The 13,272-nt window shown below is 34.3% G+C and overlaps 1 protein-coding gene across 1 annotated transcript in view; it reads left to right on the plus strand.

Moving 5' to 3' along the window:
- The first annotated feature begins 1,281 nt into the window (after window positions 1-1,281).
- Window positions 1,282-13,272, plus strand: part of LOC118185563 (glutathione S-transferase theta-1-like) — a 58,289-nt gene continuing 46,298 nt past the window's right edge. Inside the window, exon 1 of the mRNA XM_085815270.1 lies at window positions 1,282-1,457. Within this exon, the coding sequence (XP_085671396.1) occupies window positions 1,346-1,457 (112 nt within the window). The 5' untranslated portion in view covers window positions 1,282-1,345. The remainder of the gene's footprint in view (window positions 1,458-13,272) is intronic.

Genomic DNA, 13,272 nt, shown 5'->3' on the forward strand with positions numbered 1-13,272 from the left:
TGTAGAAAGTATGGGGTCCCATTGTTCTGGCATGAATGCAAGCAAATATGGGATCACTGTTTTCAGTTCTGAGATTTTTTTTTTTCCCCTAAAAATTCTATATATGGACTCAGTCTGATAAAAAGTACAAGTAATCAAAAGGTCACAAACAATACCCATCCTCGTGAAAAATGTTTCATCTGAGAAGCAAGGGCGTAGCTAGAGGGGGGCATCTGTCCTCGGGCGAAGAATCCAAGGGGCGCCAAACTGATTTTACCACATTTTAGAATTAAATGCTTTCCATCCTTGGCAAGCAGTAGGGGGCGCGAAATCTTCAGTTGTCCCTGGGCTGAAAACCCTAGCTACGACTCTGCTGAGAAGCAAATACAACCTGGAAATTTTGGTTGTACTTTTCCTGCAGAACCCAAGGTGCAACTTCTACCCACCAAGGGTAATCTGCAGTTTCATTCTTTGAATTTGTTATTAAAATGACAGTTCATACACTTGAAAAAGTGTATGCAATATCGTTTCAACAACTGAAATTGTAATTTAGGTAAAAACAATAACTTAAATTGTATTAGCAAACAGAAAACTTTTGTACCTTTCAAATATAATTCGCATTCGATTTATGAATGAAAATAAATTAATAAAATTGAAGTAAATAATGTACTGTAAGTTTAATTTGGTAAAGTTTACAGGATTATAGAATACAGTTTTGCGTCATTGCAAAACTGTATTCTATAATCCTGTAAACTACGTATTAAATCCTGTAAAACTCCTGTAAAATACGCAAAAACGCGTATTTTAGACGATTCCTAGCGGTGAATGCGCTTCCCCCCCCCCTTCCGAGAGACGTAAAATGGAAGTATGAAGTAAGTCCTTTTCTAACTCCATGGGACTAACGCTCGTCCTGTTAAACCGATGTCATTTGGTAAAGAGCGAATAATCAATGTGAAAAAAGAAAAAAAAAAAAAAAATTCAATAGCCACTTTTATGATATTAAATATCATAACCCATGAATTTGTTACCTGAAGTAAAGCAATTAAGAAATAAAGATTTCTAAAAGATATTTCCCAGCAAAATTTGCATTGTTTCACAGCACGTTTGTCACTTACATAATGGTGTTTATCAAAAAATGTAAATGGTTTTTTGGAAAGTAATCTTGTATCTCTGACAAAGCATATTTAAGGAAGTTTTATCAAAAAGATATGCTGCTGAGACGAGAAATTTTGCTGAGTCATTCGCCTGTTGCGCAATTAACTGGTAGCTCTGATAAACAATATCACGTTGAAGTAATGCCTGGGTAGTATAATGTGTTGCTCTTTGAAGGAGCGCTGCTAATAGTTTCGTGTGCGAATACTGAATAATGACGTTAAAAGTATTTTACGATTTAATGTCTCAGCCCTGCAGGGCTCTGCTTATATTTATGAAAAAGAATAAAATACCTTTCGATCTGAAAGTTATAGCACTCCGGAGAGGTAACTTTTTATTTGATTAAAATTTGGCAAATTAAGAATGCCATTATTTTTTTGTGGCATGTAATACAGGAAGCATCAAAATTATCAGTTTGTTTTATCTTTTTTCTGCAAATGTACACTTAAAATATATAAATAACGTATTATACAGCAACTTATAGTAACAGAATGTCATACTTGAGTTTAAATAATTTTGCGAATCACAATATTTAGATCAAATCTTTAAATATGAATAATTTTGCATCATTAAAATTTAAAAAATAATAATTCCTTTCTTGCATCTAACATTGTCCATTAAATTTCAAATTAATGATCTTGAACCCTGCTTTGATATTTTTAATGATGCAAAATTCGAGAGAAAAAGTTTAATTTTACCAGATATGATAGGAACATTTAAAGACTTCATTGCAATTTATTGTTACAAATGCATGTTTTTCGACCTACAAAAATATGTTGAACTAAATGGTATTTGCATTCTTCTGAAAACATAGTTCAATATTTTATTGTACCCATAATCAAGTCTGGTGCTAGGTTGTTGTGTCCCTGCCAGCTAGTTAAGAATACCCTTCAAAATCTGCTTTTTTATTTTTCTATGAATCATAGAAGAAAAAATAAGGTAACAAAACTGTATTTTTAATAAAAATATTTAATTTAAAAATTTATCAAGCATGTATATGCAATAATTTAATTAATTAAACAATAAATTAATTTTTTACATCTGAATTTTGATTTTACTTCATTTTTTATGAATGGTAGTAGAAATTATTTCTGTTAAGTCTAAATCAGCCCACACTACCGAATAAGTTTCATAAATCTGTCTTGTGGCATACTTGTATGTAAATAAATCTTAAGAAATTTTAATTTGAAAATTATCTTCCATCACTTGTAACACCGACAGGTCAAGGCAAGAATATTCTTAATGAAATGGGCAAGTTAGAAAAGATAAATCACTAAATGTAATTAATCGAAGAATGACAAAAGGATTTTGAGTTTTTAACTTTGTTCATTTCTTTAAAAGCACATATCTTTATAAAGAATTGCTCAACTCTTTAGTGAAGAAGCGAAGCATGTGTATTATGTTAAGATATGAATGAAAAGTTCTGAAACTGAAAACAGTAAAGCGATTTGAGAAATAAAGAGTTTTGTGAATTTTGGGAAAGTAATAAAACCTAGCACAAGTGGATATTTTGAATGACTTAGGAGAATATTAGTTGGTTTAACAGTGTTTTTAATTTTAGAGATCAAAAGCTAAAGAATTCTTGAGGGCATAATACTAATATGAGTCTTCTGTTACAATTCTTGCAATTCCCATCAAGTGCGAGCATTTTTATTCATAATGACTTAATGACTATCAGCTTTAGGGTAATAATACTATTTGGATCACAGAAAATTTCATACAAGGCCCTTTCCAATTTTAGATTAAGATTAGAACAGAATTTTTCCATTGATTGATTTATAATTGAAATTAACATCATTAATAATATTTCTACTTGGATGTTTTTCACCCAGACAGTCCGATTTTTAATAGACTGCTATTTGCTGGTTTGATATAATGTCTAGTTTTTCGAAGACTTCCGTCAGAAATTTAGTTACATAGCTTAAGTTAAAATTAATTATTATGTCTCTGTATATTATATTCATAAATAACTGGTATGTTAATCACTCATAACTGGAACTACTCACCATATCTCAGGAATTACATTAAAATCCAGGGAAATTAGCACTAACTCGATGGTATCCAACATGTTTTTTTGCCTAGAAAACTGCGTTGTATGCATAAATAGCAAAATGGGAAATAAATCTTTTCATGAGATATCTTTAAATGTCTGACAGATGTCAATTTGAGTCTGCATTATATTTCACAAGCTAGAAGCTGCTAAGCTACTAAATCAGAAACATCAAATACTAATTATACTTAAAATTGTTTTACACAACATCTTAAGTTGATTTTGGTATTCTATGAAGAAATCTGTTAGTGGTCAGTCACTGTAGTTGAGAATGTACTGAACTTCTGATTAAATATGCAGTATCCTCTGCTTATTAAAATCACTTCTGTTCCAAGCATGTTTGAGTTTATTAAGCGGCTGAGTTTAATAAATGGTGATTTCAATATTGCAAATTACGGTTGTAGGAAAAAATGTCCCCGGAAAATAAGGAACGGAAAAAATGTCACCCTTCGTTTGCAATGGGAAATATAAGGCATGTTTAGAAAGATCGCCAAGCTGGGTGATAAAAGTTTTATCTCAAAAACCGTCACTTCGGATTACCGGAAACATGTGCGAGTAGAAGCAAGAAGATGTGTTAGCTGCTGCTTTCTCCGTTAAGGTTAAAAATAGAGGGGTGTTTAGCGGGGGAAGCTTTTGCGATGGAAACCAGCGGGGTGTCCAGCGTCTGTCATTGTCAGGTCTTTAGTAATTGCTCTCCTCGCACCGCATGTAGTTATAGCCTTAAGCTGCGGTTTATTGAAACAGAAAACGAATTCATCTGAGCTTTGGTATAAGAAACAGTTGTAGATGCAATTTCAAGTTACGGTTTGCGAAGAATAGTACTAATTTTTTTAGCTAATTAATTTTCGCATATTTTTTTTTTTCTCATTCGATTTTAATTAAAAGTAACGTATCTGCAATTGTTTAATTTTGCACTTAAGTTTGAAAACAAAAATATCAGAGTTATTCAAATTAAGAGGTTTATTTCAAAATTATTAGTCCAAAGGGGCTTTGTCTCTGAGGGACTATTGTTTTCATTTTGCGATTTTGCGTCGAATCACTCTGAATGTTCGTTTCACTTTTCAAACAGTTGCCATGAAATATTGTGATAAAACAACGGTACCTAGAGCCATGGAGTTTCGAATGACGTAATCCTACTGCGAATATGGGCAACTGGAAGCCCAAATTTGAAATTTGTTTTATTAGTGATTTCATATTTTGTAAAACGTTAACGAATTTTTGATGAACAAACTCAAGAATTTCAAAGCGAGCCATGGCAACGTTGTACAGAAAAAACATTTTTATCTCTAGCGCGTGAGACTGAGTCGGAATGTCTAAAAATATGCTCGATTTAAAATTATTTTGCGATACTGCTCTTGAACTGAATTTTATGGTTAAAGTGCGAAGAATATAATATTTAATAAATGAAGGTAACACACAAAATGTTAAAAAAGGCCCCTTTGGACGTAATTTCAAATCTAAAACCTTTCAGATTTTTTATTTTACTAAAATTTTAAATTCTAATTAAAATGGATCCTATAACCACGTGATCTGGATTTAAACATTTAATATACAATGAATCCTCTTGTGGTGACCTCTTCCAAAAGAATTTCAAGAGCAGAAATTAACACTTGTGCCGAGCATTATCTCTTTAAGACTACCACTTCCACGAAAGACCAAAATAATTAGAAACGTGAATGATCGTCTTAGAGAGGATTTACACTCATGTCCATAAATTAAGGATAATTTGGAGTCACGCGAAAATCGAACTCTAAAATAAATATATCACCTGTAAAATCACTACACACATCTTCAAGAATCATATGCAAATTTCAGGAAGTAACCAGATGACACCGATGGTCATCACAATGACGAGAGTGTAAGAGAGTGATATATAAGGAATACAGGCAAAGAAGTAAACTTTTTCGCAGGCGCTTTATAAGCATTTCAGTGCAATAACCGAATAGTTATGACACAAAGGACGCATTTGGATGATTTTTTACGTGGTAGAATTATCGGTTGTCAGGAATGTGGACGTACCCAACTGGAAGTATCAGACGAACTTGGAATTGCCCAGAGTTTCATCTCCAGGCTTTGGCAACGATTTCAAGATGATGGTAATGTGAGTAGACGTTACAGCACAGGTCGCTCTAGAGTTACAACGCCGAATGAGGACCGGTATTTGGCAGTTTCTGCCAAAAGAAACAGGCGAAGCACAGCCTCAGACCTGTCTCGTCAGCTCTCTTCAGCCGCTGGTACGACAATTTCAAGGCAGACCGTGTACAGACGCTTAGGGCAAATTGGTTTATATGCTCGTAGACCTGTCGGATGCGTTCCACTTACTGCAACTCACTGTCGCCTGCGGTAGGCCTGGAGCAGAGAGCATGCATTGTGGACACCGCAACAGTGGGCTTGTGTGATGTTTTTCGACGAGTCCAAGTTTAGCTTGCAGTCTGATTCTCGTCGGACTTTCATATGGAGAGCTTCAGGTACCCGTTACCACCAAGAAAACATCACTGAATGACACCATTACGGTGGTGCAGGAGTGCTCGTTTGAGGTGGAATTATTCTGGGTTCCAGAACTGACCTGCATGTTCAAATTGGAACCATAACAAGCCAAATCTATCGGAACACGTCATTCTGGAACAACATGTACGTTTGTTTCGGGGCGCCATGGGCGCACAATTTGTGTTTATGGATGACAACGTCCGTCCTCACCGTGCAAACATCGTAAGTGAATGCCTTCAATCGGAGGGTATCACCCATATGGACTGGCCAGCATTCTCACAGGACTTGAATCCAGAAGAGCACGTGTGGGACATGCATGGCCGACGAGTTGCAGCCTGTCAACCTCCTCCTACATGTCTACCGGAACTTCGGAGAGCATTGCTTTTTGAGTGGTGTAATATTCTCCAAGATCAGATCGATAATTTGATACTCAGCATGCCTAGGCGTTGTACGGACTGTATTGCATCGTTTGGGAGACATACAATGTATTAACAATCATACCAACCATGTTATATTGGTTTTTTGTAAATAGGGTTTTTTTTTTTTTTTTTTTTTTTTTTTTTTTTTGTAATTTGCTCCAGGGAGAAAAATTGCAATTTTTTTTTTAAATAATATCAAACATATAGCATCTTTTTTTGCTCTTTACCTTTTGTTTAATAAATAAGCTTTACAAATAAGTCAACTTTGTTTTGCTTCTAACTCTTCCTTTGCCTGATTTTGCATTATCCTTAATGTATGGACATGAGTGTAATACATTTTACAAAGCACCAGTACGTGATCCATTCAGAGCAGGACCATCTAGTAGCCCATAAACGATTGATGACCATCTCCCTAAGACAATCACTTCCAAAAGTGATCAGCATTTCTATAGATATAAACAAACACTTGCACTGGACATCATCTTTCTAGGGTGATCACCTCCACAGAATACCAAAAATCAACTAGAAACATGGATGAATTAGGATTATTCAATTATGGCAAAGCGCAGGAGGGCTATCTACTTAAAGGGAGTGATGCCTTCGTGGAGAACGTTCTAAGGGAAACTGGCTCGTATACACATTACACACGGGGAAAACCACGAAAATGCCTATGCAGCCAGCCTGTTCGCGGGATTCGAACCTCGGACCTAACTACCAGTGTTCAGCGTCTTTACCGCTCGGCCGCTGATAGGCTGAAAGGATTTTTACTCATAGTAGTTATATTGATTACAATTACGTGTAAAGCTTATGGAAACTTAAAAGTGGCCGAGCGGTTAAGTTGCTGAATACTGGTTGTTAGATCTGGGTTTGATTCCTAGCAAAGCAACTTTTCGTGGTTTTTCCCTATATAACGTGGTTACGAGCTAGTTTTCCTGAAGAAGCCCTCTACGAAGACAAACCTTCTCTTAGGGAGATAACTTTCGTGCGCTTTGTTATAATCAAGTAAACCAAACCAAATTAAAGAAACTTATTCATTCTACTCTCTAAATTGCGCTTCAAATAAATCATACGTGGGAGCTTTTCGTATTCATAACCTAAAACGTATCAAAACGGAAAATTAAATAAATTTAATTACTTAACTTGGTTATCCAGAATTCCAATTTTTAATTTATCTCTAGTTTCCAAAAATCTGAGCATGAATAATCTTGTAATAAAGCATAGATCGATAACTTTGAAATTCAGACAATAACTTGGATGAACTTCGACCACTAGCAGCCGAGATGTAAAAGACGACCAGCGGCTGAGCGGTAAAGTCGCTGAACACTGGTAGTTCGGTCCGAGGTTCGAATTTCGCGAACGGGCTGGCTGCATGGGTGTTTTCGTGGTTTTCCCCATGTGTAACGTGTATACAAGCCAGTTTCCCTTAAAGTCCTCCACGAAAGCATCCCTCCCCTTAGGCAGATAGCCCTAGTGTGCTTTGCCATAATTAAATACACCACACCTTTCCGATAACTGACCCGATAACTTTTAAAATGAGCCTTTTAGAATTTCCGATACACAGCTCCGCGGGCTGAGATAAAAAGGTTTTCCCCCCGGTACAGTGTTGCCATTGCTCGCTTTTAAATCGTGGAGTTTGTTACTCAAAAATTTATTAAGTTTTATAAAATATGAAATCGATAATAAAACAAATTTCAAATTTAGTCTTCCACATGCCCATATTCGTAGGAGGATTACGTCATTCAAAATTCGATAGCTCTATGTACCGCTGTTTTATCGCAATACGAGAAATATACATACATTTATGCAGATTTTTCATTATTTATTATTTTTTTTAATATAATGCAGAACTCTTAACATTTGATGGCAGCAGTTTGAAAAGTGATTCGCCGTTTATAGTGATTTAGTGTTTCAACGCAGAATCGCAAGACGAAAACAATAGTCCTTCAGGGACAAAGCCCCTTTGGACTTTAAAAAAAAAAAAAAAAAAAAAAAAAAAAAGACACTATAAGATATCTGTCGTTTTATAAATTAATCGATGATAAATCGTTAATGTTTAGAAAATTATATTTCATATTACGGATAGATTAAATAAGAAAGAAAAACGAAATGCATAATATTGTTGCGTTCGTACGGGTTCGTTATGAAATGAATGCAAAAGTCCGATGAAAAAATGAACAAAAATTTATTATTATCACAACAAAAATGCTTAAATTTTCTCAAATTATCATGCAGTATTACAATATCTCACAGTAGTTATCTTTTAACTACTCAAATGTCCAACAGAACGTAATCCAAAACAGCTAAAGAAAGCTAATCCGCGAATTCGCTACAATCAACAAGAGCAGTTTTCTAAACAACAGCAAACTAAGTAACTACAACGAACTGAGATGTTTTCCTTTTTTTATAAGATTTTAAAATCGCGCGCTAGAATTTTCTAGTACTTTCTCGAAATCAAAAAGACATATTTATTTATTTAATGCACGCGCTCCTTTATTTTCAATTTTCCGGCTTAGCTTTCTTTTAATATTCGTCACGCGCTGCACTGCACGAGAAATAAAACCATTTAATTTATAATTGAACTAACATTAGCTTTTTAAATACCAAATTCGTAACAATATAATATTATTGCTAGATTCATTAAACCGTAATAAAAAATAACAGGCTATACAACGCCAAAAGTTCTATTTAAATCTTTACAAGTTATGAAATTATTAAGCTACTTAGTCCTGCAAAAAAGCAGCTTTCGCGTGCCGTCTATACTGACAATTCGTCATTACAGACAGACAGACAGACAAAGTAGACAGATGTCTTGTTTTGCACCCGCTAAGTCTTTCTGCACCGATGGGCGAAAAATCAAGCATAGGTGCGAAGGAAAGGTATATAGAAAGAGGGGCAATTTCGTATTTGAGGAGAGTAAAAAGGAACTTTGTACATTTTTTACGAGTTCAAAAGACCAGAAAGAAAAGATGGGACAAAATAAAATTTAAAATAAATGGCCCAAAAATAATAGAGGGAAAAAAAAAAAAAAAAAAGAAAGGGCCTAGAGAAAGAAAACGAAAAGAAGTAGAAAATATCCTAAAATACGATTGTGTCCATGAGTGTAGTTAAGGAGTTCATCTGCAAAAATTAGTGTCTTTAAGAAGCAAACTTTAGCTAAGTTTAATAAAAAAAAAAAATAAATGAATGAATTCCTACATGGTAATGTGTATGCCCTTATCTTGAGACCTAACTAGAAAAGACATATATCATCACAGAGATGTACATAATATTTTAACTAAAGTAACATCAACTATTGCCGTTCCCAAAAAATTCATGTATATTTCAGAAAAACAGTAATTGACAAAATCATAAATCCATACACAGTGTGAGAGCATATCAACAAAAATAAATTGTACAGTTTATTTTTCTTAAATATTAGTTAAATATAAAATTAATTTATTATAGTACAAGTTTAATAAATTCCGTCACCCTGTATTTATATTTGATCATAATTCCATGTTTGATACCTGAAAAAAAAAAGGTCGGGGATCTTAGTTACAAAAATCACAATCTATACTCATCAATGGTCAAGATATCCCCATTTTTTCCCTCTCAAGAAATTTCCAAGGACGAAGAGGGGGCCTCCGAAGGGTGTGAATTGCTGATAAGAACGGACTACTGAATCTGAAGTTTCGAAGAAGCGAAGTTTCCTTTTTCAATTTGATGAATGAGACATTGCATAGGAAAGGTGAATTAAACTTTTTAGAGAGTTGAAAATATTTACTGAAACAGTTATTTAAAAAATTTCGGAGCTATGTTTAGACACTGCCTCCAGCTTTCGTGATCGCAGCGCCAGCCCCCATCTTTTCAATTCGTCATTTATCAACACTTAAATGTGAACAAACTGTTAGCTTCCAGTTAACGATGGATGAAATTTAGTTTCAAAGCCGGCAATCATTGATATAACAAAGGAGAAGGATTTGGGCTCCCCATGAATTAATTCCTTCCGGGTAACGTGGGTCGGTTTCCTAAATGAAACGAGTGAAACAAACCATGGAGCTCCATGGAAACAAACGCGGGGGAGAAATGCGAATTTTCACGCAGGGAAGTTGGAAAAACCCAGGGATAAATAGAAGGGCTAGCTCATTTCTTTGTTCGACTCCTCGCCGACGCGAGCCTAATGGGGAGACGTAACAGGCAATAATCTGACTTCACTGTGATGCCACCTGTCCTGATTTCCCAGGACTAAAGAGAAGGGCTAGCTCATAGAGCGTTTGTCCCTGAAACAGGCAGTGAGGAGTGATGGCGTAGCAATGATGCCACTGAGCGCGGAGATGCAATTGACAACATAGAAATTAGCGTTTTAAATTTGAAGAATCAGCGTTTAAAATGAGCTGTGTGTGAAAGATAGCTATAATTTGGAAGAGACAATGTTACTGCAGTATGCATTTTACACTGAACATTACAAAATTTAATAGTATTTACTCAATTTTAAAATAATAGATAAAATGCGCTACTCTTAGCATAAAGTTCCTTTTTTTATTTGCAGGGATTTTTTTTTCTTTAAATGCCTGTTTGTTTCTAATCATTTCTTTATCTGCATGTTAACTAAGAGAACTGTACTACTGCTAAGATAACTATAATAACAGCTATTTAAAATTAATAAAAAAAACCTTAAATTGGCATAGTTTTAAACGTGTATGGTTATATATGGCAAAATTTCTGCTAATCTAAGTTTGAGTTTCAGCCTAATTGTAAATTTTACATTAGCATATTTTTCTCCCGATTCATTATAATAACATATATTTTTTTTAAATAATTTTGTAACTTAGGCTTACATCAATATTTCATTTAAATAAATACATGTAAGATTGTTATCTTAATTTAGACAAAACAACTTTACTCACAGTACCTAAAATAATTATTTAATTTTTCAAAACTGGGGGTTAAGGGGGCAGGTCTTCTTATGCCAATTACTTTAATATTATACTTTATATATATTTTATCTAGAATGCTAAGCTAGCACAAAATCGAATCAATAATAACAGAGGATACAATAAAAATAACTTAACAGAATTAGTTCTCATTTAAAATATGCTTTACGCTATTAACTTCTAAAATGCAATCTAGAAATATTTCAAATCAAAACATATTATATATACTTACTTTTTGTCTCTCGTTTCCCTTGACCATTAAATAATTTGGTTTTAGTTTGTGACACAATTTAATTCTCTTTAATAATATCAACATTTAAAATAGTTCCATCTTCTAAAACAAATCCTTTATCTAAAAAGTGGTTTCTCAGTAATTTGAGCCCACCAGAGGCCGAGCGGTAAAGTCGCTGAGCACTGGTAGTTCGGTCCGAGGTTCGAATCCCGCGAATGGGCTGGCTGCATGGGCGTTTTCGTGGTTTTCCCCATGTGTAACGTGTATACGAGCGAGTTTCCCTTAGAAAGTCCTCCGCGAAGGCATCCCTCCCCTTAGGCAGATAGCCCTAGTGTGCTTTGTCATAATTAAATACACCAACACTCAGTAATTTGAGGCAGTGCGCTAAATCTGCAAAAACCCATATTTTTTTCGTTTGGAATACTGGATTTGGAAAATGAGAACTATTAATCGAAATCTGTAACTCTTTCCACAAAGTAGTAGATCCTCCTAAATCAGACACTATTGCTTTCACTTCTACTCTAGATGATTGAATATGTCTTATGAGTGAAAAAAGAAGTTCTTTCTTCATTGGAGTGTTAAAATAAAAAAATATTGGTTGTTTCCACTGCGAAATGAGACCTCTGATTAAAACAAACTGCACTTTTTGAAAAGGACCGATTTTGGTCCAGTTTAGATTCATAGCAGAGTTTAGAATCTATGTGCATTTCGTCGAAACTGAGAACGCATATTTTTTCTACAGAATTCAAATATTGGCATCTTTCCTTCATTACAGCAAGAACATCATTCTGAATTCCTGGACTACATGAAAATTTAGCGCACCATCTCTTTAATGTGCTAGTGCTAGGTAAAGGAATTCCCATTTTTTCTTTCCAAAAATCGTAGCTTTTAGATGACAGAGCTCTTATGACAATGCAACGTGAAATATCTTCACTAGTCCACCGGATTTTTTCCTTCTTTTCTAGCAATGCGTTAATCTGCGTCTTTGTAAAAATATGCTTTAGACGTTTTTCCAAATTCTCCGATGTGTTCTGTTTTTTCCTAAATTTCGCTGTTTGGGATTTTAATTTCAGAATTTCCGATACAAATTTCTTTCTAGATGTCGTCCACCTTCTTTGTCGCGGAGCAAACATTCTAAAATCTTTCTTTTCTCTATTTTTCAATATTTTATTACAATTTTCTAAGGATATTATTTTGTTCTTCAAATTATCAATATATTCTTGTTTATCTTTACACTTAGGGCACTCAGGGATATTGTCACTTGTGAGTTTTATTTCAAAATGATCCACATTTGATTTATTATTGTCAGCTTCAATTAGCATGAAATACAATATCTCTTCCTTTCGTATTTCTATAAGTGTTACGGCACGTTGCAACAGCACAAGAAGCCATATTACATAAAGGATACTTTAAATATAGAATTTAAAAGGAAAACTGACTAAAACTATATATACACAAATTATTTTAAATATTTGCATTATTAGAAAACAAATATGTATGATTAAAATTAATTTGGGATATGCGATCTCCAGAAAATCGTCTCGCAACTGAATGAAACTACAGTTTTAAAGGCGCGAAATCAGAGCAGGTGCAACAAAGATACGTCAGATTACTTCCGGTTCCCCCCCCCTCTATGAGACTCGCGTCGGCGAGGAGTCGAACAAAGGAATGACCTAGCCCTTCTATTTATCCCTGCTGATTTCCCGCGTTTAAAACAGTAGTTTCATTGAGCTGCGAGACGATTTTCTAGAGGTTACATATCCCAAATTAATTTTAATAATATATATATATGTTTTCTAATAATGTATATATTTAAAATAATTTATATATATGTAATTTTAGTCAGTTTTTATTTTAAATTCTATTTTGTAAAGTATCGTTTACGTAATATGGCTTTTTGCGCTGCAGTAACGTGCCGTAGCACTTACAGAAGTATGAAAGGATGAGATATTTTATTTCATGGGACCAAAGGATCCAAATGAGAGTTTGCTTTTGACGAAAGAATGGATACACAAATGTCAAAGAGAAGATTCTATTAAT

The sequence above is a fragment of the Stegodyphus dumicola genome, chromosome 4 (genome assembly GCF_044657685.1).
Source record: "Stegodyphus dumicola isolate Sdum_Otavi_A_Nest chromosome 4, ASM4465768v1".
Classification (NCBI taxonomy): domain Eukaryota; kingdom Metazoa; phylum Arthropoda; class Arachnida; order Araneae; family Eresidae; genus Stegodyphus; species Stegodyphus dumicola.